Raw genomic sequence first — 27,834 nt, 5'->3', positions numbered from 1 at the left:
TTGAATTTTAATTTTTCGCTGAGGGCTACCCATCATTAAATCGCCCGGCCGTAGCATCCTATAGTACGACACCGGAGGAGCCCAAAATCATTCCGTTTGCGGAATTTTATCGGCAAACAGTGACATAAAACATTATTGCTGTATTTCGCGCTTTTGTCTGAACTGCGTGGGAGTAAAAAATCAAATGGTACGTTGTTAGAGTTCAGATCATGTTCAGTCAGGGCTACCCAGCTTTTAATCACCCGGCCGTAGGATCCTACAGACTCTACACGACGCGGTCAGGAGTGCAATATTACTCGATTCATGGTTTGTAGTCCCCAGTTTACAGTATAACAATCCTTAATGAAGCTAAATTGAATTAAATGACAATGGTCTTGATTTTAGACGGCTGTATTGTGACATGACCCTTAAAGTTCCCTCACCCGGCCATACCCATACTATAGTACACAGCCAGGAGTTCAATTTCATTCCCTTCGCAGCTTTCCATCTCCGATCTGCGGAGCTAACAGTTTTTCATCGGTTATTTCCATTGAAGTAGCTTAGATGAAAGGAGAAATTTCCTTATCAGAGGCGACTTCGGAAGTTTACTTTTCACCGAGAGCTACCCATAATTTTAAACGCTCGGATGTAAGATCCTACAGACTCTGTGAGTCCACTCGCCAGTCGTTTTATAGCTTGTTGTCATCAATTCACGGTATAAACAGTCATTTTTCCAGCTTTTGTTATTTTTTCATAGCAGAAGTTTGAATAAAACGACAAATGGTTTTGATATGACGGGTTTGTAAAATGTGACTTCACCCTTAGAGTCAGCCGGCATAAAATCGCCCGGTTGTAGTATCCTACCATACTAGGCTCGTACTATAGTACGTACTATGACGGGTGACGCCCGCGTAATTTGGTGCACTTTCAGCGGGCATCACCCACAGGAGTCATGTGAACCGGGTGACACAGAGTGGTGGCGAGTACAGTCTCGTTTGACAGCGGTTTTTCACAATGGAAAGATTAGTACTAGAAATCCAGGAGGGAGAGGTGAACACGTCAGATTTGGCTGACCCTATGATCATGGCCATTATGACGTCACGGCGAAAGAAGCGCGCAAATGCACAAAATTTTCGAAAATGGCGTCGTCGCCTCTCGCTGATACAACTTTTTGAGGCAGATTTCTCCGATCATTCCAGCTTCAAATGGTATTGTATTTGGATCTCAAGGAGTAACTATCATTTTTTTTTCTTGAGAGGTAAGTAGATTTTAATTATGACCGAAAAGTTTCGCATAAAGTGCATTTAAAGAGTTACAGTCATCGCTCTGCGGTGGAAATATGTGGGGCAAAATTTTGACTGTTCGCCCTGTAAAATTGCGTTTTTTACGTGATCGGTAGCCTAAAGAAAGGTGTAACTTGGTCACAGAATAGTGTATATGTATAGGAAAACATTGTAATTGAAAATGATTTTGAAGAGTGAGCAGTAAAAATGATCAGTCCATTTGAGTATGAAATATCTGCGATATCGAGCTCGGAGTGTTCTTTCAGAAAACTAAAACCTTTCCACATTTTCTACAACAGGCCTAGCAAACAGAAATATTATCCACAATGACGGAAATGAGAATTTTCACAAACAAGAACTTAACTTTAATTATTTAAATAAGACTTAAAGCCTACCTACTGCACAATGGTGGTTAAAATGCAGACAGAGGATAAAAATGAGGACTGCAGACTCTTTTAGAATATTGTATTCCCATTTCCTTTATAGAGAGTTTAGTTCTCCTGTTAGCCTGAAGTATACGGCTCAGGTTAGCCAGAGTATGGTTAGCTTGATCTCTCTATAAATGAATATGGGAATATGATATTCTTAAAAAGCCTGCAGTCTACATTTTACCCATGGTTTGCGGTCTAGTCTTGTAAGACTTTTCTTTAAACATAATGACATACAAGGCCCTCTCTCCTCTGCATAGGCCTCTCTTGTGCTGCTTTGACCTTAGGCTGGTAGTTCAGAGTATATTCAATTTCCCTTAGGGAGCCTGTATGGAGGAGAGAGTACAAGGCCCCATTTATATGGTCTTGGGTACTGGAGACAACACTATCAGACCCTTCTGAGGCAACTTTATCAAGTGTTTATATGAAATGAAGTTGTCCCTCCAGGATTACTTAAGCCTTTTTTCATATTCTAATGCTCAGTTGTCCTTCTTCCTTTGGCTTCCTTTCAGTCATTTGATCACTGTGGGGTTTTGTGAGTTAATTTTGATTTCTTCATACCATGAGTTGTCCCAGGTAGGCTAGTATTTTGACGAAAACAGGTTATCAGGCCTACCAGGGTTACCCTGGTTATGTTGCTAAGGGTAACTTGTGTTTCGCTTTCTCAACAAAATGGTGTGAAAGTTAACTCATCTAGGGTCACTGGGGGGAGGGCTTTCTTTGTTACCTATGACGAAATAAGGGGCCTCACTGTCGGCTGTAATCATGTATGCTTATATAACAAAACTTGAGTTCCAAACTCTGGTCACCTTGAGTTCCTGTTGCTGATCTTATGATGGTTACAAAATTGGCACAACTGGATCAACAATTTAGGAATTTGAAGTTTGATTTATTTTAATTCCTAAACAATATTGTAACTTTTGTTTATGTCAGGATCCAAAAATGCTTTATGCAGAGTGTTTGTTGTAGTTTGTTTGACATGCTTCAGAAATTTTATTTTTCCTTTGTGCAGGTGAGGGCGCTGTAAAGAATTCTTTACGTGAAAATCTGAAGACCTCAATTCAATACATTGACACTGGAAATGAGCTATTTAATGTTTTATAAATTATGATATTAGCTCCATGTACATTACCGCATTGTATCTGCTTGGACGGGACTTAAAGGGTGGATGGGGTTGGATCATTTAATTGTGAGAATTAGTTTTTTTAATGGTAAATACATATTGAGTTCCTGGTGCTAGATCTCATTAGGAAATCTATCTTTTAGTTTACATTTTGTGTTGAAAAGAGTTAGGGGCGAAATAAAAACCAAAGAGGGAAGGGAGGTCACGTCAACATTTACTTCAATTTTCAACTGGTGAATATTAAGGGGAGTTTTATTTGATCGTAGGTTACCATCTTCCACTACCTTTGCAAGACCATCCAAGCAGGCCCGTTTTCTGACCATATAAAGCTATCTATTTACTGTCAATGTACTGTCAATTAAACATTTAAAACCCAATCTTGTGTGTTTTTTTTGTGTTATTTGTGGAAAATGTACACTTATCACTTGCATGATGCATTCTCTTGAAGCCAAAAATAAAGTCATCAATGCAAAAAGCAACAGGGAACCTGGGATGGATGGAGCTGGAGAGAAATCAGGCTTGGGGTTCATGTTTAAAAGTACAACCTCTGTGACACTCTTCTCTACAATATTTCTTTGTAGGTCAGTTTAAACTTAATGTAAAATAACTGTTGAAGCTATCTTTATTTACATACAATTTACTGTGATGAAAATTAAAAGCATAAAGTATAAAGAAAAGAATTGATTATCATTTCAAACTTAGAGGCAGTAAAGCTTTCACGGTGTCTCAAGACAGATACTATTAGAAAACAAGGAGTTTGGTTACAATAAGAGATCACCTTTGTCACAACCTTCCTTAGTGTACTGAACTCTTTGTTTTGGTGATAAGTCATTTTGGCTCAACAGGTTTCTCCTGGATAAGTTAACTCTTATTGCCAATGGCTTAGCATAAGAAGTGTCCCAGTTCATATTTTCTTTCCTCTTCTATTCACTTGCTGCTTGGAACCAGATTCTCTATTTTTTAGTTCTTTCCATGTAACATCCTACACAGTTTTCTTTTACAGTCTATACAGGTTTAAGTGAACTCACTGAGAAATTAGCAAAAAAAATTAGAACCCAAAGCAACAGTTTAGGATGCCTTTCTTGTCAGAAGTTCAGAAGAAGCTGCGAGACAAGAAACAGCTTTGCACTGCATGCGGACGCCCGAGGAAACAGATCCCGCTCCGATCTCATATTTGACGAACATTTTCACATGAAATGAAGCACCTTTCTGTTAAGGTCTCGTCCATGTTATTCTGAATATCATCATTTTCATCTAAGTCTCCCATACAATGATTTTGTATCATTTTACCATCTAAAATATCCACACGTCTGCTCGGAAGCTTGCGTCAGTTGGTTGGCCTCGCAGAAGAAAATGTTATCTTCGACGGTTTTGCGGATAATTTAGGGCAGAAAAATGATTCTTTGGTGCATTATTTACTTTCCAACTCAGCATATAAACTTGATAGCTTAAATTTCTTTGTAAGGGAGCATTTTCCATCAAATACTTTCTCATATTTCGAGGTTTTCGATTATTGATCAGCAGGTCCTCCATGCTATCGTCTACAAAATAATGGATTTAAACCCACTGATCATTTTTATGCATAGTTTAAATGATTCGTTTTCATCACCATTCAAACGTTTTAAACCATATCAAGATCATATTTTTGTGTTTGTGTTGTTCATTGTTGGGTTCTCCAGATATCGCCCATGAAGTGAGCACAAAGTTTCACTTTTAAATCACGTTTTCAATTAAGCGATCTCGAAATTTTGCGTGTTTTTGATCCTTTTGACATCTAGTTTTTGAAAACCAAAGTATTTTTGGACAAAATATTAACAGGTTATCTTATTCCTGTGGTCTGTTGCTCGCTTTCAAATTCTTTGAGCAATGATCGGATGAAAAACTTTTCTGGTGTCATTATTTTAGCGGCCATTGAAACTTCACGGGCCGGCTTACGAGTGACGTCATAATGGCCAAGATCATCGGGCGCGCAATCGCATGGCTACGCAAGCGAAGTTGACCTCTCCCTCCTGTAGAAATCTGACCAATCCTCGTTTAGCTTAAAATTTCCCAATCTAAATCCAACATGGCGGACGAATTGATACTTATGCGGTAGTTTGTTCCCATAATCCTGAAGCGTTTAAAGGCTGTTTCTTTCAAAGCTACTTTCCTTGACAGAAGGGGTTCAAGAAGGCAAACTACTTCTTTGTCCTTAGGCCGTCAGAGAAGTGGAGGAGCGTTTACTACTCATGAAAATCGCCGAATACAGCAAGAGGTAAAGTGGACTAAGATCAGAGATCGTCTTGGTTATGTTGCCATTAAGAAATCTTCCCTTCCAACTGGGGCAGTTTGTATTTGGTGCCTGGAAACTTCAACTGCAATAAGATACCGTTACTGTGGGCCTCAAACGTTTTTGTGTTCCGAATGCGCTGGGAAACTTCATTCCAGTATCACCACATACCATGTTTTAGAGTTGTAGAAGGTACAGCAATGACCCGATTATCACTTTATTTAAAAAAAATTAACTCACTTTACTTAAATGTACATGTATACGTACATGTAGTTGTTGCAAAGTATTAGCTCTAATATATAAGCTTACACCGTGTGTAAAACATGTGCATGCTGTGAAGTAAATTACACTTTATCCAAGAACAATCACACAGAAATTAATCTTAACCCCACCTAGTTCAGAAGTAAACTTATCTGAAAGCACTATTAATTCAAACTTCAGTCTGCCATCTGCTAATGACTGGCACCGATGTAGCAGGATACATCCTGCTACATTGTGATAGTTTACATGTAAGCTGGTTTAAGGCCGTTGACGGTACATGTTAGCCAATGCTATAAAACTAACAAATTGTACTAGTGTACTAATTATAACTAGAAACAACCAGAAACAACAGATCAGTTATAATTGCTAGCGCTATATTTTTTGCGTTGCCACTATAACTTTTGAATGTTTCATCATAATCTATATACCCTTGTTTAATCATATGTATTTTTATTTAGCCTAGTATATTACTTACTTCCGATATAGTTGTATGCACTTAGGAGCCTGCCTGATTTCTTGCTAGGTTAGTGAGGTGCCCCAAATTACAGTTGAGCTCAGATATATGCGAACTACGCATATGCATATTATACGAGCATATTTTGCGTATACATGTATGTCAATACGCACACATACAATGTATGTGCGTATATATACGCACATATGCATGTGTATACGCGCATATATGTCTCTTTGTTATGCATTCCCATAGGTTTCTTTATGTGAAGCATTGTTAGTCAAACAAAGGACATTATATTTCTGGGAATGAAAATGCTTCAAAGCGAAATTAGCCTATTGTTAAAACATCGTGCTGATCAATGAAAGCTATTATATTTTGAGTTTGCGATCACTTCGCAAATTCGCCGACAAACTACCGTTTATTAACACTTGCTTGATCTTTAGCTACCAAAAATGGGAAGAAAATTGAAACAGTCTCTTGAACTCCCTATTTTAACACGTGAACTCTATGTTTTTACATGTAAAGATCTGTGTTTCGGCACATGTCGGCAAGTCGTTTGCAAAATGCTTATTTGTCTCAATTAAGCATTCTGAAGATCCTAGTCGAAAAAATGAAATCTCTCGGTTATATTTGACACAGGTCATTCATTCAAATGGTAAAATACTCTTTCCTTGACGAAAAAATTGTTTATCAAAAATTTCTATGGTGAGCTGCTCACGTTTAGTTATTGTTTCTTCAAGAAAAAGTTCTGTGTTTCGACATGTGTTGGCAAGTCATTTGCAAAATGTTTATTGTCTGAACCGTTCTGAGGATCCTCTTTGAAAAAATGATATCTCTAGTTTTATTTGACACAAATGGTTCATTTAAACTGTGAAATAATCCTTCTTTAGCCAAAGAATTGTTTACCAAAGTTGCTATGGTGGGCTGCTCACGTCTAGTTATTTTTTCTTCAAGGAAAAGTTCTGTGTTTTGGCATGCGTTGGCAAGTCGCTTGCGAGATGTTTACTGTTTGAAGGCTACTTTGAAGCATTCCGAAGACCTTGTGGAAAAATGATATCTCCCATTATACATGTGCATGTATCTGACACAAACCGTTCATTCAAATGGTAAAATACTCTTTCCCTGATGAAAGAATTGTTTATCGAAGTTTCTATGATGCGCTGCTCACATTTTGTTATTTTTAATTTTCTTCAAGGAAAAGTTGTGTTTTTCAGCACGCGTTTCCAAGTTGCTTGCTTGGACCGTGTTTACTTTGTGTCAAAAAAATGTTATCTTTCGGTTGTGTTTGCTCCATGAAGATGAAATTGTTGAAGCGTGTATCCCTAGTTCTATTTGACAAAAAAACAGTAAATTTATGATTTAACGGCAAAATACTCTCTCTTTTAATTAATATTCAGTCAGTTAATTTTGTGTCAAGTGCCTAATTGCAAGATGTTAGTTTCAGCTTACATTTTGCTAATAAGTCGTCTGAAGGCATACGCGCATATACTGTATACATGTATTCAAAATAAAGAAAACTCTTTCTTACTCTGGGGCAAGCTGTCAAGCCATTGAAAACAACAATTACCTGTTAAGAAAAGAAAAAAACAATAGGTTAGCTCATACATACATGTACTAATCAGGCATATGCGTATATACTGTATATGTTTATATGCATACGCGTATGTGCGTATACATTTGTCTTAAGCACAATAATTCGTTTTTTGAAGATGACAACTTTCTTCAGATTCATGGTACGGCTATGGGTCCCAAAAACGCATGCAGTTATGCTGATCTAGCCATAGGAATTATTGATAAGAAAGCCAAATCAGGGGAAATTAAACCCAACCTGTGGTGGAGGTATAGGGATGACATTTTTGATCTTTGGACCCAAGGGCCTGCTAAACTCGATGAGTTTACGCATTATATTAATTCTTTGTACCCCACCATTAAATTTACTCTAGTTTCTTCTCCCAATTCACTTAACATACTAGATCTTACTCTCAATCTGGTGGACGGTTTCATCCAGACTGATATCTACTCCAAACCTATGGATAACCATATTTACTTGCTACGGAATAGCGCACACCCTGCCCATGTTACCAGGGCCATTCCCTATGGAGTAGCTACCAGGATCCAAAGGAATTGTTCTACTGATGAGGCATTTAGTAAACGCTCTTCTGAGTATAAGGGTTATCTATATAACCGGGGTTATAACCCTAATTTGGTTTCACAACAGTTTGAGAAAGCCCAGTCTATTCCTAGACAAACATTACTTCAACCCCAGCCTAACGAGTCCAAACAAATTTTTCCGCTTGTGCTTGATTTCAACCCTTGCTTACCCAGTATTGGTAGAATTATTAGGAAATACAAGCGCCTTATTTATGATTCACCATCTCTTAAAAAGATTTTTCCAGTAGGGTCCATCATTCCTGCTTTTCGTAGAACTAAAAACATCAAAGAAATCTTGAGCAGTAAGCCTCGTGAGCAACATCGCACGCCCGATAATCAGCGGAGTTGCTTTAAATGCACAGCCAAATGTGATCTATGTCACAATTATTTAAAGGAATCTAATTGCTTTACTAGCACTAGTACTAGCAGGACGTATCCTATTACGCAGATTCTTAATTGTATATCTAAAAATGTCATCTACTTGGTTACGTGCAAGAAATGCAATGTGCAATATGTTGGTTCCACAAGTAACAAATTTAAAATTCGTTTCCGCAACCACAAGTCTTCTATGATCACCAAAAAACGTACTTGTGAAGTTGCTATTTATTTTAACAAAGAGCCTCATGCTCCGGCAGATTTTGAATTTTGAATTATTGAACAGCTGTGTAATCTTAGTGTCAATAATAATAGTCTTGATGACCGTAATTGCTCACAAGAGAGGCCTTTTGGTGTGCTCAATTATGCACCCTCACACCTCATGGACTCAACAAAAGGTGTGAGTTTAATTCCAGGAATAGGATTCGCTACAATTAACACCACCTTGCTGCTGTAAATTTTACTTGATTTTATTTGCTTTTTAGCGGGCATTTTGCTATTTTTATTATTACGTAATTCTTATGTAATGTTATGTGAAAAAATTTTCTATTTCTTTGTTCCCTTTGTAAGTTATTGTTTTGTAACTTATTTAAGGCTTTTTCACTTTTTGTAAATTTTATTCCGAGTATTGATATTCTTAGTGTTGAAGAAGCCCGAATGGGCGAAACGTCCACTTGAATTAAAGACCTCCTACGAGAAAAGTTCGCATCTTCTTCTGTTTATTCAACCTATAATTATAAGTTTTGTTATTAGTATGTTAAAGTTGCATAACTGCAACATGGATAATTATTTACCAGTTTATCAATTACACGATTTTGCATGTAGGTAACCATCATTCCAAGAGAATTGCATTCTCAGTTTCAGGTGTAGTGCATCAAGTATTTTGTACTTGTAATTGATTGTTTCTTTTTGAAATGTACGTTCCAGGGTTTTTTCAAGAATAGCAGTTATTCCTATCAGTAAAGTTGGTGGGAAACAAAGGTTGGAACACTGCCTTAGTTTAAAAGCTGAATCACAGACATTCCTTGAAAGGACATTTCTCAGTGTAGGGACACTGATAGAGCTGGGATCCTCCTTTGCAACAATGAGAGAAGATGACCTTTTTAAAGAGATGTATGTAACATCATGGGAGAAACAAGACTGGATATGAGGAGCCAAATGAATTATGCTCTTGTTTTGTTTGCAACTGGAAAGGTAAGTATATAGGCAGGTAATGCAACAAAATTCTGACAATCTTGATTTTTTTTGCGGTTCTCTGAAAATACTTTAGAGAATCAGTAAGAGAAATTTCCTTTTTTTTTTCAGAGTTTGATCTGTACTCCAATTTTCAATTTAGTTGAACCTAAGGAGTAGAGTTTATTGTCTGTGTTATCAAAATGTCAGTAATATTATAGAAGTGGAAGTTATTTGAATTCTGGTTTCCATGGGGCAAAGTATGTGAATCCATACCATACTTTTAAAAATATGTGATATTTATGAATGTGGGTCTTATAAAAGTTGTGAAATTAAATTAACAAATTGACACTGGTTTTTTAAGTATCTGTCCTCTTATTGATGGTAAATTGCATCATAAAGTTTATTGTCAAAGTAGCCTGCAGATCCACTTGCCTTCATCCATACAACTTTGACAATGTAATATTTATGACCAAATTTATCATCAATAAAAACACACAGATGCATAAAAATCTACTTGCTGTGTTTTTTATTTTCATTACAGTGAAACCTGTATTAGGTGGATACCCTGCTAGTGATTGCTAGGTAGACACCCTTACTTGTGTCTGCTTAACACAGGCTGTCCGCTCAAAACAGGTTCCAGTATGTTGTGCAATAAAAGTCAATTATTAACCGTTTTGTAACACAGCTTAGCACGTAAGATCAAAGACTAGCTAAGACTGCTCATAGCACAATGTCCAGTCGATCACTACATCAATCTGGAATAATCACTCAGCTTTAAAATGATATTGCTTAACAATGTACAGGAGTCTCAGCTGAAACTTTAGAAGTAAAATGAGCCCTTTAAGTGTCCGCTTATTGCAGGTTTTGTGCAACAAAATGTCTTAATATTGGTGTGTGCATCTGTTTAATAGAGGTGTCTGCTGAATGCCGGTTGATTTTTAATTACTGTAAATGTGGGGAAAAAATTTTGGGACTTATTAAAGCTGGTGTCGACTTAAAAGAGGGTGTCCGCTTAATATGGGGTCTGCCTAATACAGGTTTCACTGTTAACAAAATCCAAAATTGTCAAATGGAGGCTTCACTAGAGGAAAACACTGGTTAAAAGTTAAATTGGATTGAGCCAAAATGATCCATAGAATCACGGTCTTTATTCATTGGGAAATTCCTGAAAACATACCGAATTATTCCCAAGTTTAGTTTATTTTCATGAAATACTCGAACACAGCAAAAAAAGGCTTCTACTGTATTGCGGTAAATTTTCATGCCAAAACTACAATAATTTACACTATCTTTTTCACTTAACAGTTGAATTCATTATATTTGCAAGCTGATCTTCAGGCTAACTGTCTGTAGAGATTGCTGGTGTTTTTTCTCTTAAAATAAAGAAATCCTGTTTAGATGCAATTTTTGGCTATATTGAGAAAAGAAAATCATATGCTAAATGTTGTTGAAACTGTTCACGATGATGTCAGCTGTGAGTCTGTACTCCTATTGATGATACAAATACACGTAAGCCAGTGATCGTATGAGAAATTAGGCAGTCATTATAAACAATTAAATGTACTTGTAAAATTGAATCTCTCTATAACCACTGACAACAGATGAAGATGGGCTACAAACACAAGACTATATATTTGTGATTGTGACTTGATCTGTGTACAGACAGTTTTGTTGAACAGACATACATTGCTATGGAGATTAAGAATGAGATCGATGGTAGCAATATAGAATGAAATTTATGAAACCTGGGTTTCAAAACTCCCTAGACTGTTAGCTGGGAAACAGTTATATGTTACAGATGTGGTCATGGTATTTAAGAATTGAGTCATAGAGGGTTATTCATTAACAGCAAGAAAATAAAAAAATATTACAACATGTACTTTTGGCAAATTATTTGTAATAGCTTTACCTTAGACTGACATCAATAAAATACCACAAGGGAGCTTAATTTTGAAATTTGTTTCTTTGTAGATATTAGAGAAACTCCAAATGAAAGAAGCCTATCTTAATATAGTAGAGAGCCTCTTCTCTGAGAAAGTAGTGCCCAGGCACATACAGCTTCTTGATCAAGATGAAGGGAGGGCAGACAGTGCTGTTGATTATAATGAGGAGGAAGTGGCAGAGATGATGGCAGTGGTCAACAGGATTGTTCAAAGCTGTTTCGTTGATCCTGAAAAGGTCTTGCTTAATTTCGTTTTGGTTTATTATATACTTCTGGATAACATGTGAAATACAATAACTTATAATTTGCTTGAGTGAAAAATAATGTACAAATGACACAATCCTGAGTTACATGTAAGTCAGGCTGCAGGAATTAATCACACATACATGTAAGACACATTGCTCATTATACAACCAATCTTATTTTGGCTATGTAATTGTATTTTCTTTTTCAGACAAAGCATTTCTTTATCCCAAAAACATCTTTAACCAAATGTAAGTGTGGCAATGTCTTGGGATTTAAATTAGATGAGGCACTTGTTTTCACTGGTGAAAAGGGAAAAGAACAGGCCCTGAAGAGACTTATAAGTAAGACGGGAAGAGGATGTGTGGGATGACTGACTTTGCCAGGAAGAGGGCAGTTGTCAGGATTGGTTAGAAATCGTGTTCCTATAACTTGATAGAAACACATAACTAGCACGAGCCTTTGACATAATGATGGTGCTAGCAAAAAGAATTTACATTTTGATAATCAAAGTTAACAAGTTGTTTTCCTTTTTTTCGTCACAGTGTTGTCTAAAAGAAATAGAAAACATGTTCTCTGTGCTTCTATCGAGTTATAGAAACACTGGTGAACGATTGGGAGACCTCGAAAAAGCTGTGGAAACACTCACCTGCAGCTTGTGTTCCCACAGCATTCCTTGTTCTCCTAAACTTCCACTCTTGTTTCTGTAACTCGATAGAAACACGGTGCATGTTTTCTAATTCTTAGATATTTCAGGTTTGAATGGCAAGTTAAAGTCATTTTTTTGTTGACTGTTGCTATGGGAGGAGCAGTGGTCAGTGGTCAGTGGTTAGAGTACTGGATTTTGGATTGTTCTAGGTCTAGTGGTCTAGTGTACTTGTCAATGTGTATGTTTCTTGGTAAAAACTCCAGCAGTGCCTCTTTTCACCCAGAGCTCAGTACTGGAAGAATTGTTATCCATTGTGATTCATTGGTTTCGACTAAACAAACTGTGTTTGTAACCCACTCACTACCATTGCCGCCCTTACCACCTCTACCACCCCCACCACCCCTGTCAACCCCGTTATCCTCACCACCCTTGCCTCCCTTGCCACCCCGTCATGCCCGTTCCCCTCACCAGCCCCTCCACCCTTGCTACTCTGGCAACTCTGGCAACTCTGGCCAGCCTCACCACCCTTACCACCCTGGCCACCATGGCTACTCTGACCACCCTGCCCACTGTGGCTGTTTTGGCAGCACGAAGGAAAATGTTATCTCTGCTTCACTCGAGAGGTTCATTATGTTAATTTTTTGTTCCTGCATGAATTAAAATTCTACTGTTAGCTCATGTAGTTCATCTGCAGCTGTAGTATATTTGTGACATACGTGAATAAATCAAATGCTCAATTATTCAACCTGTGTTTGTTTGTGTTAGATATTTGTTTTTCACTTTTAGGTTGAACGTATGTGTACATGTATGTACAGTGATAATGATGTGGTTTAAATTTATCTTTGGCATAAAAGTTTTTAAACCAGGTTGATTTCATAATTATAATTGATAAATGAAATTGAAATGGTTGGAAAAATGTGAACAAACATAAATTCTAACTGCTAGCATGTACATGAACACGTGATACTAAAGTCAATTGATGCAATTTCTCATATAATCCTTTTATTTGTCAGCAGTGTTCATTATAATTCGTGATTTCTTTCCACTAAAATGTCAAAATGGTTAGTGAAAGCCCAAAATCTACTAGCCAAAACTGCAGTTTTGGTAGCCTGTCCCTTTTTGGCTAGCATTACTCTCCAGCCCTGGTCAGTATTGTCATGTATTGAAATTAATAAACTTGATCAAATTAATCTCTGAACTTTCTGTAATGAAAAAAAATTACTAAAATTCAAACCAACAGGCTAGAAAAAAAGTTTCAAAGTCTATAAAGTTCTGGCAGAGCTTTCTTGAGGTTTTTTTTTTTTTCAGAACTTTATTCTGACCACTATTTCATCATGCAGGCAAGAGAGAATGTTATAGAAGACCTGGTAGTTATTGGAAAAGATGATTCTGTGCTGGCAGGATTTTCAGCAATTATAAATGCCTGTGATGATGGTAAACACAAGAGCGTGCAGTTTTGAATAATCTTTTCTCTCTTTTCTTATCTCTCCATTCATTCATTCATTCATTCATTCATTCATTCATTCATTCATTCATTCATTCATTCATTCATTCATTCATTCATTCATTCATTCATTCATTCTCTTTAATTTTGCAGATGACAAAGCTTTGAGGAAGCATTTTTTTGTCTTAAGATTCAGTCTAGCAAGACAGCTACTAGTGCTGTTTGTGATATTGTGTTAATAACCAGAACAAAAGGAGAACAAACTCCTCCTGGATACCACCTAATTGTGTAAGTACATGTAACATGTACATGTAGAGGGAAATTGTTGTTTGCAATATTTCTCTCACAAGTGTGAGTGCTTACTTTTCTATGAACTCAAAATGTTATGTACATGTATTGTACACATGTACATGTATGTGCTCACAAATGCTTTCGCTATCCAGAAATTATCCTTTAAAATAACCAATAACCAATAAAATAACCAATAATTATACAATCATGTGTGGCATGTTCTTGTAGCCAATAAATGCACACTCTGATTGGCTAAGTTTAGGGCATTCTTCTCCTGTAAGGCCCATGGGTTGATTGCGGGCTTGCAAAAACGAAGCAAATAGCTATATAATAAACAACTTATTAACCTCAAACATTCGGTGCGGGGGGGTACTCCCAGAAAAATTGGGAGGGGGTGTGCAACCCACTTCCCAAAACCCTTACCCTATTTACTGTATGACCAAAATCTGCAATATTCCCTACCCTATTTATGACCTGACCAAAAATTTGAAACCCTATTTATGACCTGACCCTTAAATCAAAACCGTGTTTCAGACTTGCATTATAATTAGTTCCCTAGTTCAGACCAAGGCTAAATTACTGAAAACATGATTTGTGAAGGGTTTTTGTTGATTTTTTGATAATGATGAAAAACTGGCTTTTTCTTAAAAACATACCCATATGAAGGCTAGAGTGCAAAAACCATACCCTATTTATGACTAAAATGGCCAAAATCAGCTAAAATCGATACCCTATTGATGACCAAAGCAGCTGAAAAACCATACCCTTTGGAGCCGCACATACCTATATAGCCCATACAAGGGAGTACCCCCCCTCCCCCGGGCATTCAGTCTTTATGGGAAAAACTCAAACTGAGGTCTCAGTCTGAGAGTTTCCTGTAAAGACCTCATTCTTGGTTAATAAATAGTTAATACTTGTTTCAATATTGAATCATCTGCTTTTCAAATAAGTGTTGGAAATTGTCTGCAGTAGTGGGTTGTAATCCTGGGGGGGTACTTTGGGAATTTCTGGTGGGGGTGTGCCGCTGGGACCCTGGAACCCTTAGCCTATACCAGAGCAAGTTCAGCTGAATTTTGCTACCCTATACTAGAGTAAACTCCCCAGATCCCCCCCATCTATCAACACTGTGCAGGCTGATTTGTGTAAATTTAAACTTGCCGATTTGATTTTTTGATATTTTTGAGTGACAATTCCTGGTTTCCTTAGTCTAGATAAAATCTTCAACCAACTAGTCAGTTTTGTGAAAAATTATACCCTATTCTAGACCCAAACGCTCTAATTTATATACCCTATCCTAGAGTAAACTGCTTGAAAACCATACCCTTCACAGCGGCACATACCTATATAGCCCATATATGGCAGTGCCCCCCCCCCTGGGGTTGTAATGAACATGAGCCAATTTGTTGGTTATGTAGTGTCACATACTCACTACTGCTACACTCTTGAGATTCCAGTTTCTTTTCATTTGTAGTACACATTTACTTTGATTCATAATCATATACATGTAAAGTAGGTCAAAATAAGGTAAAAACTAGTAGACATTCCAAGACTGCAGAATAATTATGTCACATGATACGTATACATGTCTGCTGTAATGGGAGAAGAACAGTAAAAACGTTAGTTTGGTACCAACTGAAGTGCCTGAAATTCTGTAATAGTGGGAGTCTGCTATAATGGGAGCTGTTTCTATACATTACATTTCTTTGTAGCTTTCAACCAGAGATGCAGCTTCTGTCTCTAATAGCAGACTGGCATTCTGTTGCATCTCTCTCTTAGACATGCATGTAACTAAATGAGTTTTAAGTTTTTCGCTTATAAGTTTCAAATGCGTTATTCTGGACTCTAGTGACAACATCACATGTAAGCCTCACTTAGGTATGGTCAGGCTCAGGCTCCAGGACCCTGGTAACCACAGCCAGGTTACCAGGCACCTCCTCCTGTTACTCCTAAAGTTGCGGCATCTTCAGGTACTGTACGTCTATTCATGTGTTTTACAAAATCATTAAAAGTAGTTCGTCTCGTGTGATCTTGTGGGTGAAGGTAGTTCTGAAAAGAAGTGTTGTTGGTGGCTGACGTTTTGACAACCTGAGAAGAAGTCATCTTCAGAGTCAAGTGAATAGTGTTAGTGAGTCAATGAGGTTATAAGTCTGGTCTGTTTAAAGTGATTGGTTAGTTTAGCTCTGATGGTATTGGCTGAAAGACTTGTGTAAAGTTTGTCAGCTGTCATTGGTCGGTTCTTGTGACTGTAAATGTGATTCTGAATAACCTTATTGCTGTGGGCATGAAGTCTGGAGAAAAGATCTTAAAGTTTGTGGAAATCCTTAATTTTAAGTTAAAGAAGCCCTGGTTTTTGCTTATTGTAATTTTCCTCTTAAAACAGTAATATTTACATGCATGAGAAGAGTAATTCATGATATTACACAAGGGTTAGCTCATATCGATCATCATTTACTGCAAAGTTCACGAGTTTACTCGCAGAGCACTTTGATTATCTTCGTTGTTTGTAGCTATTGAAGGCCTTCCTTTTGAAGTTAATTCCAAGTTTGATATGTTATGGAAGAAGTCTGGGGTAAGTTTGATAACCCTGTTTGCACTCAGTTACCAACAAATCAATCATTTGATCGACCAATCAAAGGGCATGACACTAGTCTGGTTAACCGTACCCTGTCACCCTTTTGCGTGATGCTAGATGGCTTTACTCGCAATCTAGAGTCTAGTCAGGTAATCTGGTGAATAATTTTACTGTACTTTTTGTACTGACTCGGGACGTGGTGACCTACCGTGTGGCTTAAACGTTCTGCAGTATCTTTTTGGAATATCAAAATTCTGAGTTTACTCCGTGGCTTGTGGGAGCAAGGATATATATGAATTTTCATTTTTTCTCTAAGTCGTGGAGCCAAGTTAGAATTTTAATTTACTATATGGCCTAATGGCCATAATTACTAATTGTATCAATAACAAAATTCGAGTTTACTAATCTCGACTTAGTGATCCATGACCCATTTCTTAGTCTTAATTTTTTTGCTTATTGACGACACGTAGATGTTTCATGTTTCTTTTGCAGCCCGCGATTCCAAATATGCAAAGCTTATCTGTTAGCGACATTAACACAAAGGTACGTTGAATAAAATCATTTTCTCAAGAAATCAAGGAGTGTCATTTTTTTACTCAAATGAAAATAAAACGATGGTAATTATTTTAAGGTGATTCCTCAGAATTGCATTGCGCATCCCTACCGGGCAGATTTTCGCGTCATTAGCGCGCTCAAACAAGCGCGTGCACATACATGACATCAAGAGATTCTTTTCAAGTTAAGCTCGACTGCGAAATGAATGCTAGTTTTCTCTTAAATGGTGACATATTTTTTATTATATAATTTTGGTGTACAAATTATTCTCCTTACGTTGAAAATTTTTCGGAAGGAAAAAAAGATATAGCCAAGGGCACAAAAGAGTTAGTCGAGGAGACAAAGTATGACCTTGAAAACAACGACTCGAGGGACGTTTTGAGTCGATGCTGTTTAAAATGGTGTTAATTTTTCCATAAATTGTATATTACGTTGTTGCATATGCTTGAGACTTTCTACCTGTCACGCTTTCTTTTTTCAAGTATTTGTTTAAAAAAACTTTGCTTCCAGCTACCGCATAATGTAACGTGATCCTATGAAATAACGCACGTGTTAGACAAATGGGGTAAGATTGGCGCATCACTTAATGTGTTTTGCGATCATGGAGACCTGTCTTGTTTATTGTATTTTTCAACAGTGCTTGATAGGCAACATTCAGGGAAAGTTTCATAAAAATCGTTCAACAAATTTTATTTCTGAGGAATCGCCTTAAGGTTAGCTCTTCTTTCTACGTGGTAACAAAAGGTGTTTCAAATAGTCATGAGGAGATAAACAGTGCATTGCGGGCTAAACCGTTTTTCTGTTTCATATCTTCTCAGCCAAAATGAGTTTATACTTACTTCTTTGTTTTTTTCTCCACTTGTAGTACGACTATGACTTTAGCAAGGAGCGAGCTGTGACTTCAAGATGAAAAAGAATCGTTTAGTTAGTGTCGGTCACATAATTCCGCCGCCTGTGTCACACGGCCAATTTTCATAAAGAGGGTTGCGTTAGAGTAGAGTAGTTTGTGGCTGATTTAGATAGTCACAGCGAGCGACCGGTGATAAATTACGTTGCTGACCGAGTTAAATGGTATTAAAATGGTGTGTAGTCTTTATACGACACCCTCTCTATTTGCAACAAGACAAGTTGAGAGTACAATGCAGCAGAGAAAGCTTTTCCCGTCCCCAAGTTCTTTGTAAATCTATGCTGAGCATGAGCAGTGCCCTGTAATCTCACGCTTAGGCGAATGGAAGTGAGCAAAGGTTGCTGCAATGACAGAGGTTGCCTTATGTACACCACATATTGTGTTGAGTTGAATGGGAATAAATCCCAGAATTACATGTATGTGATGCAATGAAGTGAAGTTTGAAGTCGTGACCTGTAAGTCACAACAAACAAGCAAATAAATACAACATTTAAAGGAGTTATAAAAAAGCTGACAAAATCAGATAAATTATACGGCAAAAATGGTCAAGTAAGATATCAAATGCATTGTAGAAACTAAAAAAAAAGAACTGCCTGCGAGATTTTTATCTAGTAAAGGTTGATAACAAAACCAGATAATATGCGCATAAGTGCATTAGGAAAGATAAAATAGAGTATAAAGGAAACGTTAGGTAGTTATACTCAAGAATTTTATCTCCGCTTGGTTTAAAGTTTGTGGCTTACATTTTTATATTATCGCAACCAAAAAAGCAACGCAGCGCAACCAAAAAACTAACGAAAAACCAACGCAACCAAAATAACAACGCAGCGAAAAATGCGACGCAACCAAACAAGCAACGAGAAAAGCAACGCAATGCAACCAGAAAAGCAAGCAATAAAGCTTGCAAAGCAAGCAGAAAGCTGCGAAAATAGCAACGCAACGAAAAAAGCAGCGAAAAAAGCAAGGCAACGCAACCAAAATATCAAGCAAAAAAGCAAGGCAACGTAACCAAATAGCGAAGCAAGCAATAGTTCTCTGGTTGGCACAACAACTAAAAAACCAACGAGTTGGAAGCGGTTCTCATTATTGTACTAACATGATGTATATATAGTAATTTACTTAACATTAGTTTTACATTTTTATTAACTACATTACATGTAGATCGTTATAGGGAATATAACTATTTACAAACATTGTTGTACAAAAAGCTGCACAAAAGAACTCTTTGTTTCACCAGCCAATACTTCTCTGGTTGGCATATATATTACAATAGGTGACGTCACTGCTTTTTTTGCCATAAAGCGAATGAGGAAGTAACTCACTGAACATATCCAAACTCAAGCTACTGACAAATTTACTAAACGACCTGGATTAGCCTCCCTTTTCAAAGAGAAGGAAAATGGCTCGCCTTTCGTTACTCCACAAAGCTGTTCATGGTGAATCAACGTTTGAAATGCCAAGGTACATCAAAAGGCGCAATTGTCAATTACGACACTACCACTGAGACAAGTTTATTGAATTAAGACCAAACACTGAAGCATGCAGAAACTCACTTTATTATATGGCTAGCTCCGCGAGCGGGCAAGATGAAACAAATCCTGCGCCGTGATTGGCTACCCGAGCGGGCAAGATGGAGCTATCTTGCCCGCTCGGGACTACCCGCCGTGTCCCGCAAGAAAAATTTCCCCGAAATCCATATAATAAATCCTTTATTGACTAAGCTTGTTCGGTCAAGATGGCTGGATATTGGCCTCGTTCTTTTTTTGCCAGTTTATGGGCCTGGACTCCGTCTCGGTCCATAAACTCGCAAAAAAGAACTTTGCCAATATCCAGCCATCTTGACCTCACACTTGGTCAATAACCCAGACATATTGTAGAAGTATCAAAGAATAGAGGTTATTGCCCAGGAATGTTTTGGACAGTAAAATTTCCACAAGTTAACCCTTTCGCCTAGGGAGATCACTTGTGCTTGTGGCCTCGCAGTTTGTTATAAAATTGTGACCCCCCCTCCCCCTATACACGATCTAGTTTACACCCTTGGAAGTTTGGAACTTCTTTCTGCAACAATCGTGCGGCCTGTAATGCATCTGTTATTAACCTATTCATTGAAAGCTGTAAAATAAGGTATAGTTTAGGGGTATGCCTAATATTTACGAAGATTTTGACTTTTTTGAACTTTTTCATTCTCTCCTTTCAAACCATTGTTAAGCGATGACGTATTGTGTGACGTCATCGCTTTATGCTGGCGTACTTGCATTTCTTTGGATAGTGATTTCTTATAGTTTTGTCGCGCTTATGTCGCGCACGATTTATCTCTCTGTGGAAGCAAAATATACTCTGGGAGTTAGTAAATGAGACAATTAGGTTCAGTGGAGTGCTTTTAATTGTAGGTTTTAAAATAAGATTTAGGGTTTTATTTTGGTTTATACAGTATGGGATAAATTAGCATTCACGGGCAAACTCATAATAAGAACATATCCTCCATACATACAAGTTTAGGTAGACAAGTAAGTCGCACAGGCGATAGGTGAAGGGTTTGCGGCTTTCCTTTGCTGTTTGAAGCATCACCGGAGGCCTTAATCGATATGACAAGTATACAGTTAAAACAACAAATTAATTTCCGGTGAGGTAATTAGCGTTGTCAAATATCTTTAAAGATAGTAAGGTGTCGATTTCAGACAGAGAAACTTGTACTTTGCGGCTTTCCTTTGCTGTTTGTACGATCAGTGGAGTGCTTTTAATTTCAGCTTTTAAACGAAGATATGGGGCTGGAAATACACTGTAACTGAAATTCCTTTATTATGTATTGGAAAATTTAGTTATTAATCTTTCTTTTGGGTTGGTACATTTCGCTGACCCCTAGCATATAGACCAACACGATGGACCTGCTACATGAACTACTTGAATGAACTACCAATGGACTACCTTAAATGTAAACCCCTAAAATTTCTGACACAAAAGTTCTACAGTTTAGTTAGGGAATCGGTTTGTCTGCTTATGTTCCAATCTTCTAGGAACAATTTTTAAAAGTATCACTTCTGCATGGATTGCGTGCCGTTTATTTGTCAAAGCTATCACCTCCTTAGTGGTTGTTGATGCGATTTTTGGAATACACAGATCAGAAGCTTTCAAATGGTGTGCCGTACATGGGTATAGGGGGTGTATTAATTTAAATTGCAGAAAATTCCCAGCAATTTAGGGCTAAAAGGGTTAAGATTAGAATAATTTAACTTGCCTCCCCCTACTTTTTTTAACCCTTTAGTCTGGCAGCAATGGGTATATCCCTTTGTGGGAAACCCCTTTATGCAGATGTAGATAGATCATCTCAAAGAAACGCAACCCCTTTTTTATGTCTTTTTTTTTCGTTTTTCATCGATCGTTACTCATTCCGCAATGCGATAACCCGCGAAAGCTCCTGGAGGCACTAATCCTATTTAAGCCTGAAGTTTTTTCAGGCATTCATTTCACAAGTGACAAAGTTGTTTACCTAACTGCGATGATCATTCATGTCTTTACATCTCTCCGCATTTCTATTGCATGATAATGCAGCGTTCGGTTGCGAGAGAGCTTTTGGTTTTCCCATGTTCCACGAGCTAACTGGATGTGACACAGTTTCCTTCTTCGCTGGCCGTGGCAAGAAGACAGCCTGGGACATCTGAGGTGTACTCCCCGAGCTTACAGCTACACTGCTGACCCTATCCTCGTTACCTGAAGTGGTCGACAATACTTGCTTGACTGTGGTTGAACGTTTAGCCATTCTCCTTTACAACCGCACAAGTACATGTAACCTAACAAAGGTTAATGTAGCCAGACAAGAACTCTTCTGTAAGAAGTGTAGGACCCTGGGAAAATTCCTCCAACCTAAGAGGCACTCGTGCAGCACACCAATCATTCAGTGCATTAAGGTGGGCACGTTTGGGCCCAAACTCTTACGACGCAACTAGTTCCTCTAAGCCCTTCTGAATGGGGATGGCAACATGATGACGTGATGAAGTCTCGGATTCCAGTGCGGATGATAATGCCACAGATGAAGGACACGTGCTACGAACTCATCCGCTGCAGCTGCATGCAAGACTGCATGCGCAAGTCGTTGTAAGTGTGTAAAGGCGAGCTTGGCTTGCACAGGATTGTGTAACTGCAGAGACGTGTTGAAGACATGTCAGCGTCACTTTTTATTTCTTCTTCGCCATATTTCAACAAACTTTTTGGTCCATTTTAGAGGACCATTCCACCTTAAGTGGACCTTTCCTTGAAGCCATTGCTTTTCTTTTACTGACTTAACGATGATGAGCCGCGTCCCGCCCCACCTGAGCAGACTGGGTCTGAGAAATAGAGGCACATGACGTAGTAGCCTCGATGTCGATATTTTGTCACAAGAAGTTCGATTGTGCCACGTACCGAGAGCTTGTAAACGTGTAAGTGGCAGAATATCTTCTAAATAGCTATTTTGGTGGTCAAAGGACATCATTTAAGTCTGGCGATCGGTAACTTGACATGCGGCATTCGAAGAACTGAATGTTTGCGGCAGTTCGCGGTTCCAAGAGTGCTTTTAAGCACTAAAAGATCGAAACTTGGTTTGCGACTGTGTCAGGCCAAAACAGAGCAGGTCTAAAAGCAGGTCACTTCGAAGCGTATAAAAAAACGGTATTTTTGGCAGTTACATGACAAGCAGTAGCCACCGTGTCTATGAAAGTGTGAATGTTTTGACCTGCTTTTAGACTTGTAAAATGCGTGGATTTGTCGGGAGGTAGCATTCCGTGCCACAACAGTATAGCTACCCATAATGCATTGCAAGATGTATCCGACAATAAATATTGCTGTTAGCAATGAACCAGAAACACCAAAGTAAAGACTATAGCATATAGCAAATTAAGATGTGTATAGTACGTGCTGATATGCTAGTTTCCGGTTCCGCTTAGTCAAAGAGTGGGACTGTATTCTGCTAGTTATAGACCTGACGCTAGAAACTCCAGCGTTATATATTCGTTACCGTCGTCAGTCAGAATTGCGCATTTTTCAGCCCAAATTGAGGCGTATTCGGACAGGATTCCAAACAGTTAGCAAGCCAAAAGGTAACGGTTGGAAATTTGAAAACAGACATACACTTCAAAACTAATTGTAATTGCTGAGTATCGTTGGCGAATGCTGCTTGTCATTGCGCGCTTATTCAATTCAAAGATATCGCTATGTCTGCCAAGTTAAGCGGTACCGCACAACTTAAGACTTGCTTACAGTTGGTGGACTCACTGCGAACGAGAACGGGTGTTTTCCTATGCGGTGTTTGCTACAATTTATCCATACACGATGTAGCTGAGCTGATCGGCCACTTCTCTCGAGGTCGCATAAAGCCTTCTACATCCTCAATCAACGACATTTCAAGAAAACCAGCCAATATGTATTCTGCGTAAGCCAGAGGTTGGCCCATGTTAATTGTTTATGTCGTTATTGGCCGCTGGAAAACCGAGTGATGGAATTGCTTCCCACTAACAAATCGTTCAGGCCCTGAACTGCCTCGGTCTTAAAACTCTTAAAGTTCGGGAAAAGCAAAGCTTAGACTGAAAGCAAACAAGTCTCGATAACGCAGAAAATAAATCTGTTAGATGGACGGCAGTACGGGAAACGTTTACCCGAAACATCAACAACAACAGCGACAGCAAAATACAAACAAATTGGAAAAAATCCAAAAAATCCAAAAAATCAGTCAATCAATTTAAGAAAAACAATTGCAGCACCAAACAGGTTGGAAAAAAAACCAAGAAGACGAAGAAATAAAAAGAAAAAGAAATGAAAAAAATCAATCAATCAATAAAAAAATAAAAAATAAACCAAAGCGGGTTAAAAAAACCAAAAAAAAATTATAACTAAATAAGTCAATCGATTAATTAAAGCAACAAAAATGTTCGGCGTGGCTGGGATTTTCTTCCCGGCCCGAGTTCGAATCTCAATCGGGGGAGAAGCTGATCGGCCACTTCTCTCGAGGTCGCATAAAGTCTTCTACATCCTCAATCAACGACATTTCAAGAAAACCAGCCAATATGTATTCTGCGTAAGCCAGAGGTTGGCCCATGTTAATTGTTTATGTCGCTATTGGCCGCTGGAAAACCGAGTCATGGAATTGCTTCCCACTAACAAATCGTTTAGGCCCTGAACTGCCTCGGTCTTAAAACTCTTAAAGTTCGGGAAAAGCAAAGCTTAGACTGAAAGCAAACAAGTCTCGATAACGCAGAAAATAACTCTGTTAGATGGACGGCAATACGGGAAACGTTTACCCGAAACATAAACAACGTAACAACAGCGACAACAAAATACAAACGAATTCGAAAAAATCAAAAAAATCAAAAAAATCAGTCAATCAGTTTAAGAAAAACAATTGCAACACCAAACAGGTTGGAAAAAAATGAAGAAGACGAAGAAATAAAAAGAAAAAGAAATTTAAAAAAATCAATCAATCAATCAATAAATAAATAAATAAATAAGTAAATAAAAAAAATAAAAAATAAACCAAAGCGGCAAAAAAAAAACCAAAAAAATTCTAACTAAATAAGTCAATCGATTAATTCAAACAACAAAAATGTTCGGCGTGGCTGGGATTTTCTTCCCGGCCCGAGTTCGAATCTCAATCGGGCGAGAAGTTATTCGACCCCCAAGCCGTTCGAGAATAACCCCTTTAACAACATAAATACTTGAAATGGCGCGCGCTTACGGTTTCCGTCCCCGATTATTGGATGGAGTGTCAACAACCTCGGCAGCCCCCGCTAAGAAATGTGCAGCAACAAGTGACCTCTTCACTTTCCGAGGTTGAAACTGACTCGCAAAGTAATGTGGTAGATCGAGTTGTCGGTTCAAGCCAGAGTAGGTTAAGTAACGAATCGTCACCGGAGACTGATTTTATACCAGAACCCCGCGCGGAAACATTACTGCCGTCAAAATATGGACGAAAGCGGGCACTGGTCGAGAGAGACTATTATGTTAGTTGGGACAAGATAGTTTTTTTGATTTAATATTTCGACACCTGTAAATAATTTAGATTAATCTTGACTGGTAGCTTTGCTTGTATATACAAGTTTTAAGTTTCTATGCACTTCGCGTGTTTGTTAGCAAATAAGAGTCAACTAAGCGACGTGGAGTAATTTTTTCCTTGCCAAAAAAAACTGTTACCCTCCCCCGGTTGCGAATAAAACAGGTTTGACCCTTCACAATTTGTGAAAAATTTGCTAATGACCCCCCCTCCGAAGCCCCGGCCCACCCCCCACCCCCCCCCCACCCCCCGCCCAATAAAAAACGCACCTTCCCTTACGGTACATGAAGTTCTTACCGGAATCAGGACTCTTGGTTCTGACCAAAGGTATCCCTGTATCTTCCTTGACAGTTGACAAGCGCACGAGCCCCGCGATTCCCCGCGATTAATTTCAGAAAAAAACAAGAATATTCGAGTTGGTGGGTAACTCCCTATCCTCACAGACTCACAAAAGCGTAAAGGGTATTGTAGGGTTACGTGCAGAGGTACCCAAGGAAGGTGTGGATGTAACCGGAAGCGCGTGGGTCAAGTATTCACAAATGGGGCTCGGGTATGTTGGATACGTCACTATTCTGGAATGCACTCAGGAATATGCACAAATCATTTGTGATTTCTTTAAGATTGCTGTTCATCACATATCACCGACGAGATACAAGAAAAGGTGATCATTTTGTCAACTGGGCACAAAACTGGTTTTTCAGTGTGCTATAAAAGGTAGATAAACATTATGTGAACGAAAAGGTCTTTTGTTTTAACGACAGCGTCGCAATTGACCGTGTCAACAGTTAGCTCCTATGTCTGACTTTTGTGTCGGTGTCATTTCAGTTCCCAACGAGGTTTCGTCTGTTCCAGTTTGACTTCTTTTAGATTTTCCTCTTAAGTCTACGAATGCAGTAACAAGACCAACTGTAAAGACGAACTTGCGTGGTTAACAGTTAACTGACCAGGGTGCTGACATGTCCGCTCCGCCGGTAAGCTTCGATTGACATACCAAGATCATTTCGTGTTTTATATACATTTAAAATAAGCTTACAGATTGTAAATTTATAGATAGGCACTGCACAGGCATAGACCACAATGTGGAAGATGGTAATGGTATAAATTATTTTTCTTTTGACGTCGTTATTTTCATTTTGACTTGATAATTTATCTTTTTCTGGAATGCCACTTGTCCCAGTAATTATTCCTGACACATTTTGTTTGTCATCTTTTATATAAGCTCACGTACCGAACGTTTCGTTAGTGTTCCCATGGACCGTCACAGATGGTTCGTACCCAACTTGGACGATTTGTTGCAATTACCAAGTTGGTTTGTTTCAAACGTATGCTGTTTATGGTTGTTGTGGTGATTGTTAAGCCATAAGCCAGGCCTAGTCAATCCATAAACTGATAATCGATTTTAATAGATAACAATCGATATGAATCGAAGATTGATATCAATTGCCCATAAGTAATGGTAATAGGACAGAGTGGAGTCCAATTTGGTTGGTTATCATATGAGTGATAACAAAATTGGAGGACCGCAGAGGGAGTCCAATTTGTTTATCACGAGTATGATTACAGACTGAATTGGAGGAAATGAAGTCTTATTACCAATTAATCATAAAAATTACAATTTCCGAGAAAAGAAGAATAACCAAGTTATGAAAGAAAGGAAAAATTTGCATTAAAATACCTACAAAGGAGATGTAAACATTCTAAGGCCACCGCGCCTCCTACCGGCAATTAGGCGCCAAAGATACGAAAGTGCGCGTATGCACGCAGGCTCATAAGTACAACTTTGAATGTGATTGGTTGATTTAACTACAACTTTGAATGTGATTGGCTTATTGAACTGTTTGATAACAAACTGTCCGATAGCAACTTGGCAAGTGAATTAGTGGAAAATAGGACTTGTTAAACCAATCACAATCGAGGAAATTGTAATTTTTATGATTATAATTGGTAAAAATCGAGGAATTGGCGATAGTTAAGAAATAGAACACATGTACTGTGTTTCTGTCGCGTTATAGATACATGAGTGGAAGTTTGGGAGAACGAGGAATGCTGTGGGAACACAAGCCGCAGCTTTATCGAGTTCTCCCAAACTTTCACGAGTGTGTCTATAACTCGATAGAAACATGGAAAACATGTTTTCTATTTCTTTTAGAAAACACCGCAACAAAAAAAAGGAATACAACTTGTTAACTTTGATTATCAAAATGTAAATTCTCTTTGCTTGCGCCATCATTACGTCAACAGCTCATGCTAGTTCTGTGTTTCTATCAAGTTACAGAAACACGATTTTTAACTAATCAGTATGCGTATATTCTTAGGACTGTTTTCTAATAATCAATAATAATTGATTCATTGATTGGTATCGATTATTATCTAATAATAATAATAATAATAATCAATATTTAAACAGGGTGACCCCTTCAGTCGCAGGACTGGTATCAACGGGGGCCCTGTATAACGTAAAATAAAAAGAGCATGTATAAATAATATATATCTATAAAAAAACTAACTACTTTAAAAGATACGCTGAAATGTTTAAAAAATTTAAAAGCTTAAAAAGGTAATAGCGTTCTCATAAAAATTGGATATAGAATTGAAAATGTTCTAAAAAATAACCTAAGAAAAAAAATCGGAGATAGCCTTGAAACGTTCCTTAGGTGGCAAAATCTTTATGTTCGTTGGAAGGCTATTAAATGTGCATGCACCATGATAAT

General features: G+C 38.0%; 3 protein-coding genes, 1 long non-coding RNA gene and 1 pseudogene across 7 annotated transcripts in view; all 5 read left to right on the top strand.

Annotated features, from left to right (window-relative positions):
- The first annotated feature begins 1,019 nt into the window (after window positions 1-1,019).
- LOC149105977 (uncharacterized) lies at window positions 1,020-3,190 on the top strand. 2 transcript variants are annotated; one of them, XR_016209614.1, is made up of 2 exons: window positions 1,020-1,237; window positions 2,703-3,190. It is a non-coding gene; the product is annotated as an uncharacterized LOC149105977 (long non-coding RNA). The 2 variants fall into 2 exon arrangements; XR_016209613.1 differs by having other exon boundaries at window positions 2,203-3,190.
- A 1,680-nt stretch (window positions 3,191-4,870) lies between these two features.
- LOC149105975 (uncharacterized) lies at window positions 4,871-13,081 on the top strand. Its single transcript, XM_089297423.1, has 4 exons — window positions 4,871-5,274; window positions 9,254-9,520; window positions 11,474-11,680; window positions 11,899-13,081. Exons 2-4 carry the CDS (start codon window positions 9,452-9,454, stop codon window positions 12,058-12,060), a joined length of 438 nt encoding a protein of 145 aa, XP_089153549.1. The 5' UTR covers window positions 4,871-5,274; window positions 9,254-9,451; the 3' UTR covers window positions 12,061-13,081.
- Window positions 7,388-8,790, top strand: LOC149105976 (uncharacterized). Its single transcript, XM_089297420.1, has one exon. It carries the CDS (start codon window positions 7,452-7,454, stop codon window positions 8,598-8,600), a length of 1,149 nt encoding a protein of 382 aa, XP_089153546.1. The 5' UTR covers window positions 7,388-7,451; the 3' UTR covers window positions 8,601-8,790.
- LOC149105974 (uncharacterized) lies at window positions 12,894-24,635 on the top strand (annotated as a pseudogene). Its single transcript, XR_016209912.1, has 7 exons — window positions 12,894-12,959; window positions 13,677-13,770; window positions 13,934-14,068; window positions 15,918-16,038; window positions 16,579-16,640; window positions 17,136-17,186; window positions 18,064-24,635. The product of XR_016209912.1 is annotated as an uncharacterized LOC149105974 (transcript).
- Window positions 24,636-25,661: 1,026 nt separating this feature from the next.
- LOC110066282 (enhancer of filamentation 1-like) overlaps window positions 25,662-27,834 on the top strand; it is a 36,142-nt gene continuing 33,969 nt past the window's right edge. Inside the window, exons 1-2 of one of the 2 annotated variants that reach the window (XM_089297411.1) lie at window positions 25,662-25,837; window positions 25,949-26,094. In XM_089297411.1, coding sequence (XP_089153537.1) covers window positions 26,080-26,094 — 15 coding nt within the window. In that variant the 5' untranslated portion in view covers window positions 25,662-25,837; window positions 25,949-26,079. The remainder of the gene's footprint in view (window positions 25,838-25,948; window positions 26,095-27,834) is intronic. The other variant, XM_089297412.1, reaches the window with a different exon arrangement.

This window comes from Orbicella faveolata, unplaced genomic scaffold (genome assembly GCF_042242905.1).
Source record: "Orbicella faveolata isolate gen_17 unplaced genomic scaffold, um_ofav_v1 contig_3, whole genome shotgun sequence".
Taxonomy (NCBI): Eukaryota; Metazoa; Cnidaria; class Anthozoa; order Scleractinia; family Merulinidae; genus Orbicella; species Orbicella faveolata.
This window is presented reverse-complemented; position numbering and strand designations above follow the sequence as displayed.

Bases quoted from the DNA above. Each gene is read 5' to 3' on its own strand.
- LOC149105976 (XM_089297420.1), top strand. From the start codon at position 7,452: ATGCATACGCGTATGTGCGTATACATTTGTCTTAAGCACAATAATTCG.
- LOC149105975 (XM_089297423.1), top strand. From the start codon at position 9,452: ATGGGAGAAACAAGACTGGATATGAGGAGCCAAATGAATTATGCTCTT. The intron at 9,521-11,473 runs GTAAGTATATAG...GTTTCTTTGTAG, and splicing joins TTTTGTTTGCAACTGGAAAG to ATATTAGAGAAACTCCAAAT. The intron at 11,681-11,898 runs GTCTTGCTTAAT...TTTCTTTTTCAG, and splicing joins GTTTCGTTGATCCTGAAAAG to ACAAAGCATTTCTTTATCCC.